Source organism: Thunnus thynnus, chromosome 11, assembly GCF_963924715.1.
Source record: "Thunnus thynnus chromosome 11, fThuThy2.1, whole genome shotgun sequence".
In the NCBI taxonomy this organism is placed as follows: Eukaryota; Metazoa; Chordata; class Actinopteri; order Scombriformes; family Scombridae; genus Thunnus; species Thunnus thynnus.
In genome coordinates, this window is record NC_089527.1 from 8,665,386 (window position 1) to 8,687,495 (window position 22,110).

General features: G+C 39.5%; 1 protein-coding gene across 2 annotated transcripts in view; it reads right to left on the minus strand.

Annotated features, from left to right (window-relative positions):
- Nucleotides 1-1,161: 1,161 nt before the first annotated feature.
- The window catches only part of tmeff2a (transmembrane protein with EGF-like and two follistatin-like domains 2a), a 122,979-nt gene continuing 102,030 nt past the window's right edge, over nucleotides 1,162-22,110 (minus strand). Inside the window, exons 6-10 of one of the 2 annotated variants that reach the window (XM_067603084.1) lie at nucleotides 14,526-14,674; nucleotides 10,803-10,862; nucleotides 10,365-10,491; nucleotides 4,367-4,525; nucleotides 1,162-1,975 (exon numbers count right to left, since the gene is read on the minus strand). In XM_067603084.1, the coding sequence (XP_067459185.1) occupies nucleotides 1,879-1,975; nucleotides 4,367-4,525; nucleotides 10,365-10,491; nucleotides 10,803-10,862; nucleotides 14,526-14,674 (592 nt within the window). In that variant the 3' untranslated portion in view covers nucleotides 1,162-1,878. The remainder of the gene's footprint in view (nucleotides 1,976-4,366; nucleotides 4,526-10,364; nucleotides 10,492-10,802; nucleotides 10,863-14,525; nucleotides 14,675-22,110) is intronic. The other variant, XM_067603085.1, reaches the window with a different exon arrangement.

Below are 22,110 nucleotides of genomic sequence, written 5' to 3' on the forward strand. Positions count from 1 at the left end.
CAGGTTTGAGGTTGATCCAGGTTTATGGTGAGCACAGCACCATCTTGTGGCGGTGGACACCTGTAGCTGGGACTGACGTTAAGATTTGTTGGATATTACTTGGAGGGCGTAATTACTGCATTTCACAGTCAAAGTATAGTGAACAATAAACAAAAATATGTCGAGGGAAATCATATAAAAACATATATGTATAGGCCTACTAGAATGTATGTGGATTTAAACCAGACTCTCTGCAGGTGCTAGAAGGTGTGATAGTGATATTATATTTTTTAAGTGCTATGTTTGGTCCTGTATGGCCAGGAACATAAAGAACTGCAAGGCCTGTATGTGTGGATTTGGAAAGTATGTTTAAATAAATGGATACAAAGATTAAATAGCCAACAAAATCTAGTTCTAGGAGCCCAAAATGAGTTTTCCATCTATATACAGTATACTGTGCAAACTTTTTAGGCACTTTAGAAGTGTAGATTCTTATTCATAATGCAATGCCATCAGGGAGGCGTCTGATTGGTCCCAAATTTATTCTGCAGCATGATAACGACCCCAAACGTACAGCCAATCCTGCAAGAGATGGTTTGGCCCCTGCAGAGCCCTGATATCAACATCATGGAGTCAGTCTGGGATTACATGAAGAGACAAAAGCAGCTGAGATGCCTAAATCCACAGAAGAATTTCTCCAAGATGCAGGAACAACCAACCTGTACCTTGAAAAACTGGGTGCGGGTGTACTTAAGAGAACTGCTACTGTTTTGAAGACTAAAGGTCTCACACCAAATACTGATTTGATTTAGTTTTTTTCTGTTTATTGGGCTTTGTATGAAGTTAATCGATAAATAAAAAACTATTCATTGCATTATTTTTTAAAGCAGCCTCGCTTTACTTTGAGTTCCTTCAGGTTTTGCACAGCACTCTGTATTGAAAATATGAAACCCTAACGGAGGTGTCATTTGAGGAGTGACAACAACTATATATCAGTCATATACAGTAGATGTCACTCTTCACAAGAATATTAACAAATACTTAATTTAAAGTATAATAATAAATAAATTCAGTGTTCTTTTTTATTTATTTTTTTACAAATGTAATCCCCTGTATCTTAACGTACATGTATGTGACAGTAATGAATATCAACACAACCAAAACAGAGACAGACACAGCATGTTACATTTCGTGATATAAATTATTTATTTACATTTACAGAAAAATGACCCCATCAAGACAACGTAGTAATAACTATTGGAAATAGAACCCAAGATACAGTAGCTGACGTCATCGTCACAACCGAACAGAGAGCTCTATAATAACATTGTGCCCTCTGTCAAAGGTCTCCTATAACACAAGGTGCAAGGCATCACGTGTAGCCCCAAAACCCCCCCCACCCCCTTCCCAGATCGAACAAACCACACCTCATTTTAAAGCCCGTTACCCTGCTTTGCACTACCCCGGTTTGCTTTTACCCCTCAACTACAAATGACAGACACTGGCTAGCCCGCCTCTACCAAAGCTCACACGTCTAATACACACTCACACACACACATACTCACATTCAATATCCTCAGCCCCCCCACCCCCTCATGGTTCAGTTTCTCAGAAAAACCCTGGGCGCAAGTTACAAGGTTCAAAAGTGACATATCGGCAACTGGAGACGTTGATGACGACATTATCCACGTGTGAGTCTCACCACTGACTGGTGTGCCAGCTCTGTCTTTGCTTTGCCACCATCCTCCCTGGGCATCCTTAAAGTTCATACTGGGAGAGAGGGCGAGGAGTGAGGGGAAGCAGATCCTAATTTTTCGGGGGTTGGCCTACAAGGGGAGAACATTTAACGCCACAGCGCTCCATAAAGTGGAGAGGGGATTCTGTCCGATGTGTCTGGGCTCAGATAAGTCGAGTGGAGGCGCGCATGGTGTTCTCTGAACTGAAGTGGACATTGTTCTGCTTCTGCCGGTTGATCCTGTTGGTCCGTGGACACTTCCTGTATGGAGCGGAAGAGGAAAGAGGGTTATAAGAAGACACATGTAAGGTACGGCAGCTGTGAAAGCTCTTTGTGATGCAGTTCTGATGTTTTTATAGACTCCCAATAATTTCACTCCAAAGTTTATCTGAAGTTAATATGAGGCTTTAGCAGCCTGAATTAGACTAATCAAGTGAGTATTTTCCAAAGTTTCCAAAGTCTTTATAGTGCAAAATTCCCTCTTTTGTTACTATCCCTCCACAGCAGCTCAGCATAGAAACACTGTCTGGAGAACACAAAGAGGGATTTTCATACTAAAAAGACTTTGGAAAACTTTGGAATCTATTTTTGTCCCCCATCACTTCCATTGGAAGCATGTTAAGAAGGGATCTTCTAATAGCCGGTATGAACAGGAGGATTGATTACAGCGAGCAAAAACTGTTTCAATGTTCATTTGGGCTCCTGACTGTTGTTTTAACTGTTGACTTAAAAATTGTGATGAGCCACACATGTGATATGTTCCTTTAAATTACTACAAACATAGGCACTGTCTTTTATTTTGAATCAATCCCTCATACATGGTTGTACTGATGTAAATACCTACTAGTGCACCAAATGTGTATCAGTCCGCAAGTGAAAATAGTCCCTCACATTGATTGAAATGTACTTGTTTGAGAAAGGGAACAGATGTAAATGCTATTTCCTGCATTTATGTACATTTCTATTAATCTAGCAAATATCACATTATGATGAAATTGGTCATTTTGCTTCCATAACTAATGGTAGTATATGAAAAATAGAAATGAAAAAAAGAAATCATGTTAGTTTCATTGATAGAGACCTCATAGATGATGTTGTATTTGCATCTCTACCAGAAAGAGATCTGTCTTTTACTGCCTTGTCTTTGATTGGTGTTCAGTTTGTGAATGTAAATCAATTAAATATAAATTAAATAAATATACAGGTTAGAGAAGGTTAATGTACTTATTCAGACCTGAGAAGGCATCTGCGGTCTTCCTCTCATACTATAGGTCAACCTGTGTAAAGCCTGAGAGGTAAAACCCGTTGCTGTAGCACTCGCTGCTGCTCATAAAGCTAACAAAGTATTAACTGAAGGTGATTCAGATGACCTTTTCAACATTTTTATAAACTCCTCTCTTCTCTCATGTGGATTTTTGCAGCTGGACAGTAAAGATGACATCATCCAGACAGACTGAAAAAGAAGATTTTGAAAAGTACGCCCTTATGTTTGTGTAGTTGCTAAAAACTAATATTTGTGATAGTTTTTTTTTAAAAGGATTTATGCCTTCAGTAGGAACCGATGAGATCTGAAAGTTTTGAGAGACAAACTAACACATTGTTGGTTTTGTTCTTTTTTTTATAGGATAACATTTGGTGACAGTAGGAGAAATATAGAATAATGTGGCAATAACACGGTATCTTGCAGTGACCTTGAGCAGGATGTGACAGAATGCTACAGATGTGAGGGAAAACATAGAGATGACCTTTTAAACTCCCACCTGTTTGTCCTTTTGATGAATGGAAAAGGTTTATGATAAGTTGACATCGCATGAAACACATAAAAACACAATCACATAAAACATAATACATGAATTATAGCTCACTCTGGCCAACACAGATATGTGGGTGAGTCACCGGTCGCTGTGTAGATTAATTCTCTCAGGTTATACATTTCTTCATTCTCTAGACTCCACTCAAACAGGTGAAAAGACTTTTACAAGGATGAGTATTTCTATATATTTTTTTGCTTATAAGTATAAGGATATCGCTGAGCAGCAGGACACATCAATAGCGCCGTGGCTTTATTCAGTGTTATAATTCTCTCTTTTCTTCTTTATCTTCTCTCCTTACCCTCTCACCTTGCCTCTTTACAACTACTCACTCTCTCATTTTGTCCCTCCCGCTCGCATTCTTTGCTCAGAGGAGCAGTTTTGTCTTGGCCCAAAAATCTTTTATTAAATGTCATAAATTGCTTAGGTCAGCTGGAGGCAGACAAGCTGCAGGCTATATATGTGTGTGGGTGGGTTTCTACTGTGAATACAAATCGCCTTCTCAAAAACGAGTATGTATGCCTTGCCTACACAGATATTGCTGTGTACCTGTGCTTGTACACACATGCTGCCTTGTTATTGTAGATGTGTGTGTGTGTGTGTGTCTGTGCCTACAGGGAAAGTGACAATACTTTCTCTCTGCGGTGCAAGCAAGGTGACCTTTCAGCTGCTTCCTCCAGGCTCAGGAGCTCCAAAGCCACCCTTGTGACTCCCAAATACACACAACATGGAAAATATTGCTCCCGGGCTCATTAGTAAGCTGTGTCTGTACATGTGTACGTGTGTGTACGTGTGTGTGTGTGTGTGTGTGTGTGTGTCAGTCTGTTAGGGCATGACTCACCTGGTAATGCAGAGCACCACCACACAGATGATGACCACCTGGAGTGCCCCGATGATGGAGGCGATGAGGACGTAGTGCAGTTTGCCAGAGCCTGGCACCACATAGAGCACATTGTACTCTTTGGTGTCACACTGGGGGCCGCTGAAACCCGAGTGACAGCTGGGATCACACACACACACACACACACACACACACATACACACACACACGAGCGAAAAGAAAGAGAGAGAAAGAGGCAGGTTAATTTTTATGTCTCTAACTGAACGGTGCACCTGTTTGATGAAGACGCTGTGCTGGAACAATGCATTTGTGTGACAGTGTAGCAGCTGCTTTTTCTTTTCTGCGACTGTTTAGATGAACATGACTGATGGGGGCTGGCAGTGAACAAGGGAAGGAGAGAGAGAGAGTGAGAGAGAGACAGTGCGGTTGTGTTCATACTGAGCAACTACTTTGAAAACACATAATTTTCTCTTTGTTTTGGCCCTCCGTCCACACTAAAGCTGCATTAATATGCTAAAGGCACACGCTCAGTAGCTGCTGAAGCTACACTCTACTTGTGTGTTTCTCCTATAAGTTTCTAATGTCGCTGGAGATTCTTGATAATGAGGACAACATTAAGGAAGCTGAAGAAAGGCTCAGTAGTCTTTTTCTTTTTTGGTACCACCATTTTTAGCGAAGCCATTTCCACTGCGACTGCTCTTTATCACAGTGATTGCATGGCAGTAATCACATACTCAGTAGACGAGGTGAAATATGATTTTCTTCAATGTAACAATTATGTGGCCAATAAGTATGTCACTCTATATCATAAAGTGAATTAAACAATGTAAACATAATACTGTGGGGCATATAATTAAAGTAGGACACGGTCTAATCATGCGCAATCCATCTGTCGATTTTTGCGGCGGTGCTGTGAAATCCACCACTGTGCTATACATCAAAACTGAGGGGTTCATGCATCTGGACTGTGGCCCTGGTATTTCTTGATTTCGGATTGGAAGCAAACTTTGTGGTATTGACCACTCCTGGTGGATATATATATATATATATATATAAATGCAAGCCTCACCTTTTAAACGGGAGCAACTGAGCTTTTGGAAAATCATGACGTAAGCCTAACCAGACAGGAAGCAGTAAAGCTAACTTCAAAATACCTTTGCGATCACTCATTTTAAATAGGTTGCCAATTGCACGACATAGGTGTTGTCACGATGCTGTACTGATTTTGTTAGATGACTTTGCAATGATAAAATAGTGATTTAATTGTCATCTAAGCTCAGCAGCACAGATGTTTACTGATTGCCTGATTATCTGGTAGCATTTATGATGCACAAGCACATCACTATTGTATGCTTGTTCTGTTGTCTGTCAACAGAAACAGGAAAATATGTAAATGTGATGGTTTTTGTCTCACTCACTTCTTACCAGATGTTGGCTGTGATCAGCAATTTTGTTGAGGATGAAGAAGAAGAGACTTTTTTCTTATAGTTCAGGCATTCTAGTGTGGCAAGATCTTAATAAAGACCCTCACTATCTTCACATGTAAATGGTGTTTTTAGATTTAGCCTGCTTAGGGCAGATATAGTATGTGAAAGCCAGACAGATGAAGGCAGAGAGAGAGAGAGAGAGACTAATGGAGATGATCTTTGTCCTTAGAGACGAGCTAAAATGGTCCCCCTTTTAATCTCTCTCTCTCTCTCCTTCTCCTCTTCTATACCTGCTTTTACTTTCTCTGGGGAGGTTGTTACCCACCGACACCTGCATATCCTTGTTTGGCACACACACACACACACACACACACACACACACACACACACACACACACACACACAGAGTCTCCTTCATATTCTCTATCCCATATTTGTGAGATGAACGTTGCAACCTTGTTCTGGTTGGGGTTTGTACTCTGTTTCCACACACTTGCACACAGTCACACACCACTCATGTAGAGACCGCTGTGTCTTCCCTTTTGATTAGGATACAATCTCTTATTCCTGCAACCAGTAGGGGGCAGCAGAGACCTTTCACACTTCCTCTCTGCTAAACACTGTTCTGTATGCAAGAACAATGTCTGGCTAGGCGAGCTGAGAAGAGCAAGGAGGTTAGAGTGAAAGGAGAGAGATAGGAGAGGGTGGTGGTGGTGGTGGTGGTGGTGGGGGGCAGAGATACCAAGACCCCCTGGCTGCTACACTATCAGTCTGTAAAAGATGGCAGCGGCACACATGTACATTCACTATGAGTGAGTGTGTGTGTGCGTGTGTGTGCGTGGTTTAATGCCATTTCTCATTGTGTCTTTATGTAAACGCCTGTCTCTGTTGCCTGCGTTCAAGTGTATTTTATGTGAATAGCGCTTATGTGAATAATGTATGTGCACCGCTTGTGTACTGTCATTTGCACCTGTGTGACTGCTGTTCTGTGAGTGTGGTTGTGCAAATGTGTGTGTGTGTGTGTGTGTGTGTGAATTGTGTCTGCATGTGCTGGTGTGTTGTATTTCTGTATTTATGAGGCCCAGATATGACAAAATGCTTCAAAAAGGAGCATTTTGGAATTTAGATAGGTTGTTTGATGCGAGATGGAAGAGGATACAAAAAACAAATATTATACAATAATAAAAAATGTATACCTTTCCCTGAGCCAAATCTACCTTTTATTGTTTAATTACTTATTATACTGTTTCTTAATCAAATGTATAATATTGCTGTTGTTATTTCTGGTTTCTTTCTTTCTTTTTTTCCTTTTTATTATAAGGGACTAACAAATAAAGAGTATATTAAAAAAAAGCTCCTAAAGGATCATTATTTTCATAGTTTTGGGCATCCTTTCTTTCAATTTGGATAATATTTTATCCACCAAAGTAATAGCTGGATCTAAGAATGCAGGGACATCATTTAAAACATGTTGGATTGGGCAAAAAACAGAGCCAAGGGTTAGCCAGACTTATTTGAAAGAGAAAACAAAGGTGAACAGTAAAATAATTGCCCAAGCTGTCTGTAAACATCCCCCACAGTTTACAGACCAACTTTCAGGTTCAACACTGTGTTCAAGAGCACACAGTGTTCCAGTGCAGTGAGGGATTATTATGAACATTTCAGTTTTGCTTATTTTTTGAAGATTTTACCTCCAATAAGGTGGTTTGGATAGCCTTTGCTTGTTTACAACCTGTCAAACCTGTCAAACAATGGAGTCTCCTGCTTTGTTGAACTACATTGCAGCTATGTCACAGTGTTCCCAGATCTCAGCACTTAGTTTGGTGAGAACATAGTGATCCTAACTGGAAAGATGGTGAAAACCTAGAAAATGAGATCCAAGTAATGAAAAAAAAGCAGGAAGTTTAGGTAAAGGTTTTTGGTAATGTTTTTGGCCACTTGGGGCAGCGCAACATGGACATAAAGTTCTTTATAAAGTTGATATGGCTAATATCTTAGTAGTTGTCTATTTATACATTCAACAGACACAGAGACATCTTAGCTTTCATTCTGAGTCATGTTTCTGGCCACTTGAAGACTGTAAGTCTAGTATTCGCTCTCCCTTTACCTCTGTTTTGGTCTCCACCAACTCTTTAGCTCCTAAATTCTCCACTATGTTCAGCTAGTGTTCAGTCAGTCACTAACTTTGTCTGCAGTTTGGTGACAAAGTGGTGCTGGGCAGGTAGCGTACAGTGAGCTTATCAGAGCTTTTTGTTGCTGAAAACAGCTGCCTTCTGCGGCTGTAAATGATGCTGGTGAGAGCCGTGAGAGTTAGCCAGAACAGTAAATTTGCTGTCTGTGAAAACCAAAACAGAAGATAATAAGGGAGTTGAGGGACCTGCAGAGTATACTGGGGAATATTTCTGTGTGGGTTTGTCAGTACTAGCGATCCATTTCACATTGAATTGTACACAGTCATTTCATCCATGTAAAAAATATCCTTTGCAGCAGCTTTAAGGTTAGTGTTGAGGGACTGGGTATTCTTGTAGACAGTGAGAATCCTCACTGGGGACTTGTATATGCTTGTTAGCTTGCAAATTATACTGTTTTTGGAGTTACATGTGCTCATTTGGCTGCTGAACTACCATAGCCCCTGGGAAGCCTCTGATGACACACGCAAGGTATCAGTCATCAATGACGTTCACAACAGCTCATTTGAGTGTTTACAGCCAAGCACTGTAACTGGCAGACACATCAGAGAGCTACAAAGTGTGGGTTTTTAAGATGCGATCACCACCAAATCAAATTGTATTTTGTGAAACACGATCATAACGGGCGGGGAAGGAAAAACCAACATCCTCATTAAGAAGTGATAAATCCAACATGGGATTAATTTGAAGCAGTGCAGCATATTTGACTGGTCAATAGCAGCAGCAGGGATCTCAAACACTTCCCCCCTCTCAGTACAAGATTACACAAGATAAACAAGCCTGATTACAAAATAAATGGGCTCCAGCACTTGCCTAGCAATTGCTAAATTTTACAACTGATTAACCATCTTACATTACACCGCTTTCTTTTGGTGTCCGCAGATTAGGGAGGGAGAGGGTGGGAGGGCATCATTAAAATTTGTGATGAAAAGACAGAAGTAGTCTGAATCCTCTTGCTTTAGACAGGCTGTGTTTATACCTGTACTACAGCCAGAGTTACTAAAAACACTGCAGCCAATAATAGCTCAGATAAATATATTTGAATTGATTGGTAGATATGAATCAATGCACTGTAACCCATAAATAGCTAATGTAAAAATACTTTTATTGATTGCTGCCTATTTAAAATCCATTCAACTCATTATGAATTAATTATCAATAATCCAAGTCATGGTATAGTTATATATTATGCAAATATTACATAGTTAGAAACAGTATTTGGTTATCTAACTTTAAGGTGGAATTTCATTCATTCCATTAAATATTCGAGCATATAAACTGGTTTTTACTTTTTAAGCATTTTGACATTACTGAAATTAACCGTACAAATGAATCTATTTTGTATTCTCTTTCCTAATGGGCGCCATCCTAGCCATGAAATACACAATTCAACACTAGTTCCTCCTGATCCTACCTCCATCTGATACAATTAAATAGATGTAAAAAGAGCACAGAAGACTGCACCCAAAAACCAATGAAACAATGGGATTCAAGAGTAATTGGTGCTATCAATAACTGCTGACCATTGTTAGAGAGGAACAGACTTTTGGCCACTTAGCCACTTTATTCCACTCAGTGGATGAAATACTGTATTACATTCAGTCTAATATTTGTGTTACCAAATGAGGGAGACACATTGTGGTAGTTTGAGGTTTGACTTTACTCAGCTTTTTCCTGTTTATGTCTATCTGTAGTGCAGCAGCCTCATAGGACACATATAGTAGCCAGCCAGTCAAAAGTTTGGACACACCTTTGAATTCTCTTGAATGAGAAACTGTGTCCAAATGTTTGACTGTTACTGTACCTACATGTAGCCATTAGCACAATATTAGCCACTGCTAGCTTCACTGTGCTAGTCCAGCAAATGCCGACAACGTGACAAAAAAGGAGCCGTCAATAGCAAGATGACATGATGAGCTGTTGGAACTTTTATTATAATGCACTGTTGCATATTTGCATTGCTGTAACTATCACAGAAGCCTCAAGCATTAAGCATTAAGCAGAATATGATGAATCAAGTCAAGACAGTATTTGTATTATCATTATGAAAAACAGAAAATGAATGTACATTCAGCATTAATGTTGAATTTTCAATGTTAAAATTTAAATTAACTTTTTTTTTGCAAGTGTTTTTTAGAGGATCCTTCTGATTGGTGAGAAAAGAGACAGTTAAGTAGCCGAGCTGAGCTGTTGGATGGAGCGTGTCTGCTTTTTTTTGAAATTATTGAGTAAATGTCAAACCTTAGTGCACCAAGCAAGACAACGATGCTAGTGCGAAAGCAGAAGCCCTCAGTGCCTGTAGCCCCACCCGGGTAAATAATCACCAGTCGCCACTAGTCCTCACAAATGTAGTAATACTGGAATGTGTGTGTGTGTGTATACCTGCAGGATGGCTGTGCCAGGATACTGGGGTACTGACACTCTCCATGGACGCAGTAGTTTTTGTAGTGATCTGGACAGGGGATGTACAGGCCGCGAGCCAGCCCATTCCTCGGGTCATCTGTGTCCTCTACAATGTAAACACACACAGATACACAAAACCCATAAATACGCATGAATGCACACATGCTCTCGGTCGCCTGTGCATATACGGTACCATTCAATAAAGACACAGAATGAATAACAGAGGGCACGATGGATACTAAAAGGTAAAAAAAAAAAAAAAAATGCAAGATGGAAATGGATTTAGAGATAGAGGAAAGGTCTGAGAGGGACAGACAGAAAGAACTGAAGGGAATTGAGTCACGGCTGAAGACTGATTCAGATTTGAGCGGCAGCACATGTTATTTGTCAATCCGCCACCATCACACAAGCAGTCACCTGTGATGTCGGTCCGTGCAAAGTGTCCATCTCCTCCTTTGTTCCCGGATATGATGTCACCTGGAAAGGCCACATAGACACAGTAACACTGATGTCAGGTCAGTAAAGCCTCTCCTAAAGCTCTAACCCTCTCCATTAGGACTTACACAGTCAAGCTGATGCCGGCACGGGTATGAATTATCGTTTCAGCAAAGGGTTGTGTGCACCTGTCTAGCTAACGCGTTGAAATGTGAACAATTCTCTTCAAGAAGTCACAAACCATCTCCCCTAATGTATTATACTGAACATAGGGTAGAAAGGAGGAGAGTCAAGTAGAAAAGATCAGAGGGAATAATACATTTTTTGCTCACCTTACTGACGTTGCATTGAATTCCTATTTTCACAATGTCTAGACAAAATGTCTTTACAGTCATTATCATTGTACTGCAATTTTTTTTTTCATTTTTTCATCGGTCAGTAGATTTTATACCCTCAAATGGAGTCTGTGGAAGTATTTCTCAGGTTATGATACAAGAACCGTGGCAGGAAATGTGCTGGGATCTGGGATTTTCATATTTGTTTATTTATCTATTTAATTTGTTTATTTACTCTAAGAATACCAGAGGCACAATGAAAGAAGAAAAACAAAGCAGCGTTTCGGGTGAGGTCAGAAGCTTAGAGTCTTGTGTGTTTGGCATCCACTTAAGAGAAATCAAATAAAATACTAAATGAATTTTAAGACTGCTTAGAGGGAAAACACCACAAAAAACTAAACAGATTACCGCTACAAAAATGTTTCCTTTTTCTTTCTTTGTCCTTTAATGTTTTCTAGTTCCACACATGGATGACAACTTGAAGTTTCAATTATGCAACATTGATTTATATAATATATATATATGGTGAAGTGTAGGTGCTAGTGAATAAATGAAAAACCCTCAAAATATGAAGGTTATCTGTAATTTTTGTTGTTCGAGATTGGTATGAGGTAGAACTGTTTCCTAATAATATGACAAGTGACACACAGAAATATGATAAACCAGCAATCTAGATGTCAAGGTATCACTTTGAAACCTTGTTAATGTGAGGTTTACTTTTTCAGAGGTGTAAATCCCTCAGTTTCATGACAGAATTTCATGACATTTGTTTCTCTCACCACTTTCCCTGATTGAAATGGAAGCTCGATCAGATCAATCAGGGTATTCTGACCCAAAGGGCTGTAACATGGTGGCCGGGGGGGGGTACAGATTTCTATTTGTGCTGCAGAGGTGGTTAGCCCCCCTGATTGCTTTACTCCCCATCACTTCTCAAAACCTTCAGCTTGGTTCTCACATCTCAATCAATTGTCCCCAAATGTCCTGAGAGGATACAGAACCAATCGAAATGCTTGCAAATGTACTCACACACAATAAAACCTGCTAACAATTGAGATTTGAGCTCCTGCCTGAATTGTGAATGTGGATAAGTTTCTGCCTTTCTTTCCACCTGATGGCAGTTTCAGCCAGATTTAGCAGTTGCGTAATGCTAAAGCTAAAGTGAGGAGAAATTAAGATGTTGGTAGATCACACCGTAAACAAAATAAAATAGAAAAACATTCAAAAGAAGAATTGTTAAGTGCCTTTGTCTTCTCCCACATGGATTAATAATATGACACACTTTAAGGATTTAACCACACAGATTAATAAAATAACTTTATCCTTGGAACAGTAGCAAACAAACACTGAACCCAAATAAAAGATACTACACTAAAAAGAACGGATTACCATTCAGTAAAATTATCAATATACATAGCAGGGAAGGCTATGTGGGGGTTTGAGGATTATCTCTGCACACAAAGCCAAAATATGATTATAGTAAAAATATCTGCAATTATGAAATGTGGTTGGAGCTGTAGCTGGAGCGACACATGGAATCACGTTGTCTGTATTTAGCTCTGCAAGCTGCCTCATTTTCCCTCATGGCCTCATTTCACCTTGAAGTGAACACCTGCCCAGACAGAGAGATTGACAGCTTCTGCTGTGTATGTGTGTATGTGTGAAGGTGTTTTTGTGTCTATCACAGTTAAGAGGCCTCATGCAAGAACCACTCGTATGAACAGATTTGTTTTTGGCTGGACTGCAACAGCAGGGCCAGCCCTATAAATGCGAATGTTCGTGACTAACCGAAGGCCACCTAAGCTCGGGACAGCCAAGTATCCCAGAATGCATTTTGCATTTTGAGCCAAGCTAAAAGCTGTTGTAATTTTTGCTGTAGAACTGTTAATATGTCACTTTATTGAGTTTTAATATTTTTTCAGATGAGAAAGTAACCATTTAGATTCACAATATGTAGTCGGTTTTCTGGAGATGTTTCATAGCCGTTGGCTCAGACCGGCTGGTCATCTCAGCTACTAGCAGCCCGACTCCTGAGATGATCAGCTGGTCGACGTCTGTCATCCCGGGGAGAACATGATCTGATGATCTGATCTGTGCAGCTCTTTGGTGATTTACCTCTGGCTCTATGCAGCATTTTAACATATGATGTAATTCCTTCTGGAAGATAAATGTTGGTCTCACAGATGAAATCTAACAATTGTAGCTGCTACATTAGTAAAGTGAAGCTTCATGTTTTTACTGGACAAAACAACAGCACTGCCTCTGTGGCTCTATATGTACAGATATCACCACATTTCAAAAAAATATAAATGTATTCAAATGAACAGAATGGTCTATATTAAATTTCGTTTTATTTTATTCAGCTACAAAACAGTTTGGATTTTTCTTATTGCTACATTACAGAGCGAATAACATCATTTACTGCATCTCTCTCTGTCAAAGAGGTTATTTTTTTGTGAGAAAAAAAGTGTTAGTGGGGCTCTGAGATGAGATTATTTTGCCACAGTACAGTCAGATAGTTGTGTAGAAGCTGAACTGCTGCTGTCAAGTAAGCAAGTTACCTGCTGCTCCAATTGCAGAATTCACCAAGTTCTTAAACTTTTCTCTCTAGTACGTAGTCTTTAGTAGGAATGGTTCTGTAGATCTGTCATACCAGTCATGAACAGTCTGCCTTAATTTCCTCACACTTGTTTGACTCAAGAATTATAATGCCTTAATCTGAATTTGGAGTTTAATATGATACCAGAATCAACTAATGTGAGGTTTTTTTAGATTCTTATAAGTATATTTTGGCAGAGCAGCTTCTCCATTTCAGTAGCTGCTAGAAAAATTCTCTCACTGTGGACGCTGCATTCCTGCAGGTCCAGTATCATCTACTGTTGTACCTGAAACATCACCTCTAGGCAATGATATCGTCTCTTCTAATATCTCAGTGACTGTAACATCACTTGAGCACCTCCCATTATCATCGAACTTCATGTCAAAGCATTCCCTCTTTATTTCAGTCACATTACAGTGCTGCTCTGATGACATGTCGCTGGCAGCTGTGTTATTTTCTAATTGTTTCGGGTCTCCTACTCCTCAATTTGCAATGTTTTTCTGTGCTGATTTCTGACAGTAGGACTGAAATTCTTCTTTTTATTCCTTGGTAACATTTTAGAGAATGAAATGGACAGGAACAGGTCGACTTATATGACAATTTTAAGGGCACTGATTACAGAAATCTCACACCCACTCATGAACAGGTGGCATTCATCAGGCTGAACCGAGCACTTTACAACAAATTTGTGCAATTAAGAGAGTTTGTTAAAGCTCACAGGATAAGAATATCGCATGTGATAATGTAATATATACTGTATGTGTTGTATCTGACCTTGGCAATGGCCCAGGTACTTGACCTCGATGCGTTCCTGCTTCTGACAGGACGCCTCCTTCACCTGGCAGGGGTTGTCATAGGAACGGCCGTCTGAGGCGCACACCGGGTTGAAGCTGATGTGGGTGCAGTCAATGTTGCAAACACACCTGCAGAACAAGACGTCATGTTACAGAACAATTCTTTCAATGAAAGTAAACTTCCTAGCGCTTCATTTATTATCTATGTCAAAATGCAAAATAAATGAGATTTGAAATATTTAGGAAAATGACAGCATCTTTATAAACACTGTGGGTTTGACTGCAGGAAACACAGACCCAAATTCATTCAGGGATTAAAAATGAGAAAAAAAAAAAAAAAACAGTCAAGCTTGCACTCAGCCAGGATGTTGGACCATGCATAGTAATCCTGTTCAAATTGGGTTTTGGCACATTCAATTTGTCACAATAGCAAATAGATTTAACTTCGCAAAAGGAGACAGGCTGCGCAGAGGGCTTGATTGACAAATTATGTAACATTACAACGGCAGGAAGCAATTACTAATGAAAGAATTGTAGATAAAACTGTACATTTTAGTGTTGCAGAGGAAAGTGTAGCACAAGCACTCACCCATTCTCAACTTCTAAGATATGTATATTTTTTTAGATAACATTGAAAATATCCTAAATGGAAAATAATAACTTTTAAGCTAATATTATTACAGTGCATACTGAAACACAATGGAGAAAAATGTCAATGACGATTGCATGGTAATGCTTTAGATTACAGCCTGCAACGTACGGTGCAATTACTCCTTAGTTATGGTGTAATCTTTTGTACTAATGGTGTACCAGTACAATATGTACTAATGCATATATGTAGGTACTTACAGGGGGACGAGATGTGAAATTGTGGAATTATGGAACCTATTCTATTATTACACCTATTAGACCTACTGAACAATAATTGGATATTTGGGAAGAATTCATACTGTAGTTATTTTTTTAACTATGGTGTTCCTATTCCATTATTACAGGGTGCAGTATGACCATAAAACTGAGCAAAAATCTGGACGTTTCAGGGAAGATGGAGTGATGACTTCTGCAGACATCTGATGACTTTACTACCAACAAACAGGCAAACTACAAAGTATAAATCAAATGAGTGACAAAGATTTGGATCGGAAAAACAATAAAGGCAATGCCATAAAGACAATAATAATCCAAGAGTACTATGTTATTTTTTGTACTACAGTTGTGACCTATAACCTTTCACATCAGTGTCATCAAAGTTCATTGCGATTTGAATAGGTATGCTTCATTTACATCAGATGACAGCAGGGGATGACAGAGTGTTTTCTATAAAGAAATGGAAAAGGCTCTCCGCTCGCCCGCCCTTCAGGCATATACTGGTGAGATGAAGGAACATATCTGTTCCCTGCTAACCTACTTTACAGCAAACACATGTACAGTCTGTAATAACCTGAATATATTCATCGGCACAGAACTGTCTGGTTTGTGGCTCATGTCAAATGTAGCGTTAACTGAACAAATTAAAGGTGCTGTTGGAGCGTTAGCTTGATTGTCATTTGTTAGCGACCGGATGTTCACGTCCAAGCTAACGCTGCGTGCCCAGCTGAAAGAGAAAAACGTTACCCTGCAGTTTTTACAAGTTAACACTAATGATTGCTCTAATAGAATTTACAACACTACAGGTATGTCAGTATATTCAATGTCATACAGTGTAACACTTGTGGGTTTGTGTCTTGCAGAAGCTGAAACATGTTCAGGTGATTTTATTCACACTAAGCTAATCTGCTACTGCACTGGCTATAAACTTTCAACACATCCTCATTGGAATTTATATTAACTTGTGATGACTTTGTTGGCAATTAGTAATATATCAAACATGTCCTGCTGCATTTAGGCTTAAAATTAAAGAAAAAATCACCAACGCTTCTGACTTCATGCCTTATTTGTTGCAAGCTTGTCCCACCAGATAATTGGAAATTAACTTTTCCATTATCATGGTGCTACATATTTGTAATGGTTTGTTGATAAACTAGAAAATAGCTGATTTTAGTCAGCTATATTTCTTGTATAGCCTTATGTAGCCCATTAATATTGTATTTATTCACATCTAGAATGATGATGGCTTTGCAGCCAACCGTTTGATTCTTATGACTTCTCACCAAAGTGGGAGACATTATAGCTGTCAGAAATCCAGATATCTCAGACTACAAATTATGGTCAAGAGTTTTTCTCTATAAGGTCAACGTATGGCCAAGTGCATCAGTTTCTTTCCCCTCGTCTCAACCTCCACCCTGTCATCTTCGTCAGAAGTTGAAAGGGAGATGAAGCAAGTCAAGAGGAAATGCAAGAAAAACAAAGAAATAAAGAATTCAATGCTATTTGTACCTCGAAGATTTATAATTTATTTTGAAATAAGAAGTTAAATAAAGGTTTTAAGTTAAGAATGTAATATTTTGTTTTTAATATGATACAAGGTGTACAATATACAATTAAGATTACAGCCGGCATATCCTGTTGTCACCCTGTAACTACATGTAACAAGGGTGGAATAACCATCACATATGTATAAATCTGTAACTACAGAGAACAATGTGAGAACATGGTAGAACAAACTAAATTACCTGCACAGTTTGCTGTCATAAGAGCATATTAACCATATACTATATGCGTTGTGATTGATATGTTTCATCTTGCTATATTTTTATTTATTTCCTGAGATGAAAGGAGACCGTGCGAAGAGCTGAATAAAAGGTAAGCTTGCACCTTGAGGAGCTGTATTGCTGGTCAAACACATTTTGTCAGGGAGATGACTTTCAACATTTTAATGACTTAACAATTGTCAGCATGTGTTTACACTGAAACACAAGTGAGTGACATCTAGGGCAGGTGAAGTCTGTCCCCTGATGGCAGGCAGAGCCACGAGGCCATAAACGAGCATCCAGTAATGAAGTTTACTGGTGAGCTGAACGACAGCTGAGACAGTCTTCAGAGGCCGACAGTATCCATGACAACACACTGTCCCTTGGACCTTTGTTATAAAGAAAACACACAGATACACGGTAGATATTTAAGTACCCCAAAATTATAAAGGAACAATGTAGTTTGCGTGTTTGTTGGTAATAAGGTCATTTTGAAATAAAATCATATCTGATTTATTAAGTTCTGCAGAAGTCATCACTCCATCTTCCCAGTTTAATGGTCATACTGTACCCTGTAATAATAGAATAGGTACCCAGTAGTTAAATAATAACTACAGTATAAATTCTCTGTAGATCCCAAAATGTTATCCCCTTATTCCATAACTTCACATCTTGTTCCCCACATACATCGGTTTGTACTGTACCAGTACACTGTTAGTACAAAACATTACACCGTAACTCCGAAGTAATTACACTGTACGTTGTGGGCGGTAATCTCAATAGTTATCGATTGTGTTTTTTCTGGTATTACACCATGTCTTCATAACGTCCTTCAACAAAACCCACTCAGCTGAAAAAATCTAAAATTATCTTGACGAAGGTGAGCACAACTGCAGTCCGGAGTCTTGTCTGGTGTATCACTGTCACATCTGAGCACAAAAGTGTGACCGGCAGTACTTCTGTTGCTTTTACAAGCAAGTTATAATCACTGATAGCCAGATTATCTTTACACATTACACATTACACATTACATTAACTCCTTACAACAGATGATTACCTTAAGTGCCGTATTTCATCGCTGGCAAATAACTGCTTACGTCAGTAATGTTTATGGCTTATAATGCATGTGATGTGTCTCATGTTGTAATTTGATAGTGTTTTATTTTGTCCATGAGGGGGCGCTCTTAGTTATTTGTTGTGGTATGTTTGGAAAAACCATGAGACTATTAGAGCCTGGATATAACTGCAGTGCGGAGAGCGAAACGTACCACTGAAGTTTAATAAGCTCACTAAAGAATTTAAATAATTCTTTGTTGTATTAGAGTTTGATTTGGAACTTTACAACATCCATAATCATCCATCCATATTGAATCAGTCACTTCCTTCCATAAAGCTGATATTTCTGGTGTGTTTTTGTTACTTTTATGCATTAATTTCTCTGTGAATCAGGCACTTGATGCTTTTAGCTTGAGCCAATTAAACGAGCAATTCGCTTTTGCGTCACAATTTTGGTGAAATCTGAGTGTGAGACATTCTGTGCTTGTGTGTGTGTCTGCTAGCTTTCTTCTGCATTTGTGAAATCTGCACAAACTGGAGGGAGAGAGAGAGAGGGAGAGCACCTGAGTCCATGTGCACATAAGTATGTGTGTGTGTGTATCTGGGTATACGTGTTGTGTGTGATCAAGTGTGTGGCAGGCCTGATCAGCAGAAATTATACCCAGATTGCCTTCCCCAGACAGTTGCTGCTGAGTAGCGCTGAACGCTAGATTCTGTAATTATAAATCTGTCATTATTCTCCCGGCCTTTTCATCTTCCCCTGGTGCCAAGCTCCCAGTAAAGCACAGGCATTCAGCTGTCTTACAGCTGCATTTGCATACACGTCCATGTGAGAGCCCGCCAACACACACACACTCACGCACCACCTCCCCACACACATATACCCACGGACACACACATATACCCAGGCAGACACCATCACAATCAGCCATGATGATTCGTACTGCTGAAAAGAAAGCGTGGCAGTATCAGCTACTGTTGTAATGATGGATCAGCAAAGTAAGAATGATGTGAAGAAAGGCTTCATTATGCATCAGAGATGCAGTTGTATAAAGGCGCGCAATATCAGAAATCCCACATGACACTGAAGGTATGAATGGCCTGCCACTGCAGAGGCTTACAAAATAAAACCGCAACAGCCTGATTTAAAGGGTCAGTTTGTGATTTTTGAATGACAAAAACATATTTTCTCTGTTACCCGTAGACAATCTGTAGCCATGCAAATTGTTCTTTATCTGCTGAGGTTTCAAGATATCCACCTCGAGACTTTGCTGTCAACAGTTTTTCACTGGAAATGCAGAAAACGTCCCCAAAGAAAACTGTCGACAGTCGTGTTCTGTGTATCATCCAGAGTCACGAGGATACTGTTTCATTTTTCAATGCTGTGAGCACCACAAATGAGTTTCCACCTTCTTCCACTTAGGGGTGTAAAAATTAAGACAAGATGTAAGAGTCACAGATGCACAACCACAGATCTGACACAAATTCTTTGTGACATCATTATTTTTGGCAACAACTGATATGTCTCTCAATAACTGATCTTTTCAACACACTGTCTCTCTCTCTCTCTCTGAGCTCCTGTGCCTCTGGCTCTCCCGTCTCTCTTGCTAGCTATGTTTTCCTACACTGACAGAAATGTAAAACTCATGTACAACACTGCCTGAAATCTTCACATTAAATCTGCAGTCTGCAAAATATCTGTAAAAATACCAGCAATATACATTTTGCTCCTCTTTTAAGAAAGCGACATGTGTCCTGACAGCAACTAATGCTACTTCACACCGACCCCTAATTCGTCCCAGTTACACCTGTATAGTATTATTTAAATGAACAAATTTAGATGGATTACACTGACCTGGGAACAGAGGTATAAGATTTGAATTAAAAATGCATTCCTGCCCGTGATAGTAACTGTTGATGTGGCAGTATTTGAAATAATAATTGCGAAAATAATGATCTCTTGTAGTTACTTACAGTCACAAATATACAAGTAATAATATCAAATCCTATTGAATCCCAGGCGTTGAATCGCAGTATATCATACTGTTACACATATACCTGTGTTGTTTTTATGTTGGATCATAAATCATGTATCTCCATGAGTGTCTGGGAAGGATAGATACATATATTTCTATCAGGGGCGAAGGCAGATATTCCACAAGTAGAGATCTCAAAACCTCAGCAGATAAAAGCAAACTTATCTTCCACGAATAGATACCGTGGTATCTCGGATATATTTTATATATTCCTTTAAAAATGATAAAACACAGACTATCATTTTTCAAAAGTCACCCTCAAGACAAGATTAGGGCTTGCAATTAGAGTGCCTGCATTATCATAAAAAGTATCTAAATGAATAGTTTAAGCATGAAAGGAGGCAGCAAGTAGAACTGTGTAAAACTAATCAAAGCAAAATCTTCAGAGCTTTTGAGCTAAAAGGAAACTTCCACACTGTAAAAAAAAACAAAAAAACAACCCAAAACATTGCACACATGTATTGTATATGCATACATGCCCCTCCTCAAACCTCCCATTGTAGAAGAGCATTCAGAGTCTCGACCATCCCGAGAGGCCGCTGTTTGTCGCTGGCTGATGTCTGGGCTCCATACATTTTTAATGAGGCCTCTCACTTTCTCCACAATAGGCACTATACCACCAGACTGCAGTGCGTCAACACATCCTAATGCTACTCGCACACGCACCCGAACACCCGCAGACAGGCGTGCACAAACAGTCATATACATCCACGAGATAGCGAGTGTGTCATGTGATGAACCTTGGTTTTTTTTTTTTCTCTCTCTCACACGAGCCAAATCATTCCTTCACACATTCTGCTGAGAGGTACAGAGGGGTATAGAAGTGTTAAATGAAAGTTTGCGTCGTGTGTGAATGTGTGTACACATCTGAGTGTGTATGACATGTGAGCGGCGTGCGTGAGGACACTTTCTTAGCAGGATGTGTCGTATTGATTAGCTCCCTGAGATTATTTCCCTTAAAGCCCCCCCGCCTCCCCAGACTGTCTGCTGACTCCCAACTGAAAAGGCCACTTTTCACACACACACACACACAGCAGCTGAGGCCCCCATATCCACTGGCTGCCACGTTGTATACAAATCCCTAGCAGCAAACTTATTGCAACTGAACATAGCATTGATTTTCATAATCCTTAGCTTCAAATTTCACTGTAATCCTTTGAAAAAAAAAAAAAACTGAGAGGGAGAGGCAAACAGACAGAGGAAGAGAGAGAAAGAAAGACAGTGGCAGAGAGAACAAATCAGCAATATTAAAGGGGATGTATCATGCACATTTCCAGGTCTACATTTTTATTCTGGGCCTCTACTGTAACGTCTTTGCATGATTTGCAGTTCAGAAAACCCTTTATTTATCTTATACCGGCACTTTATGCAGCCCCTCAATTCAGCCTCTGTCTGAAACAGACCGTTTTAGATCCTGTCTCTTTAAGGTACCCATCGTGATCAGCCCACACTGATTGGTTAGCTCCTGGAAGCTTAATCTCAGCAGACTTCAACCAGCTTGAGAGGCTACGTAAACAAACAGTAGTAGGATTTCACTTATTTTTCTCGTTCTTTACTTACGCACAAACAATCTGATGTCATCACCAGGAGGAAGTTGAGGGAACTTTGTAAATGAAGCGTTCAGATCAGGCTGAAGCCCTGGTTTTTTGATTTTCAGGTAGCATTTTTACATATGTTCACCTCAAGTTTTGGACCTTTGACCATGTTTAATATAGACATATGACATCATAACAGTATAAAAATAACAGAAAATCTCAAAAAGTATAATATGTCCCCTTTAAAGCAGAAGGAAAAAGTGAAAAAGAGAAGAGGGAATAGAGAAGGCCTTGAGAATGCACACACA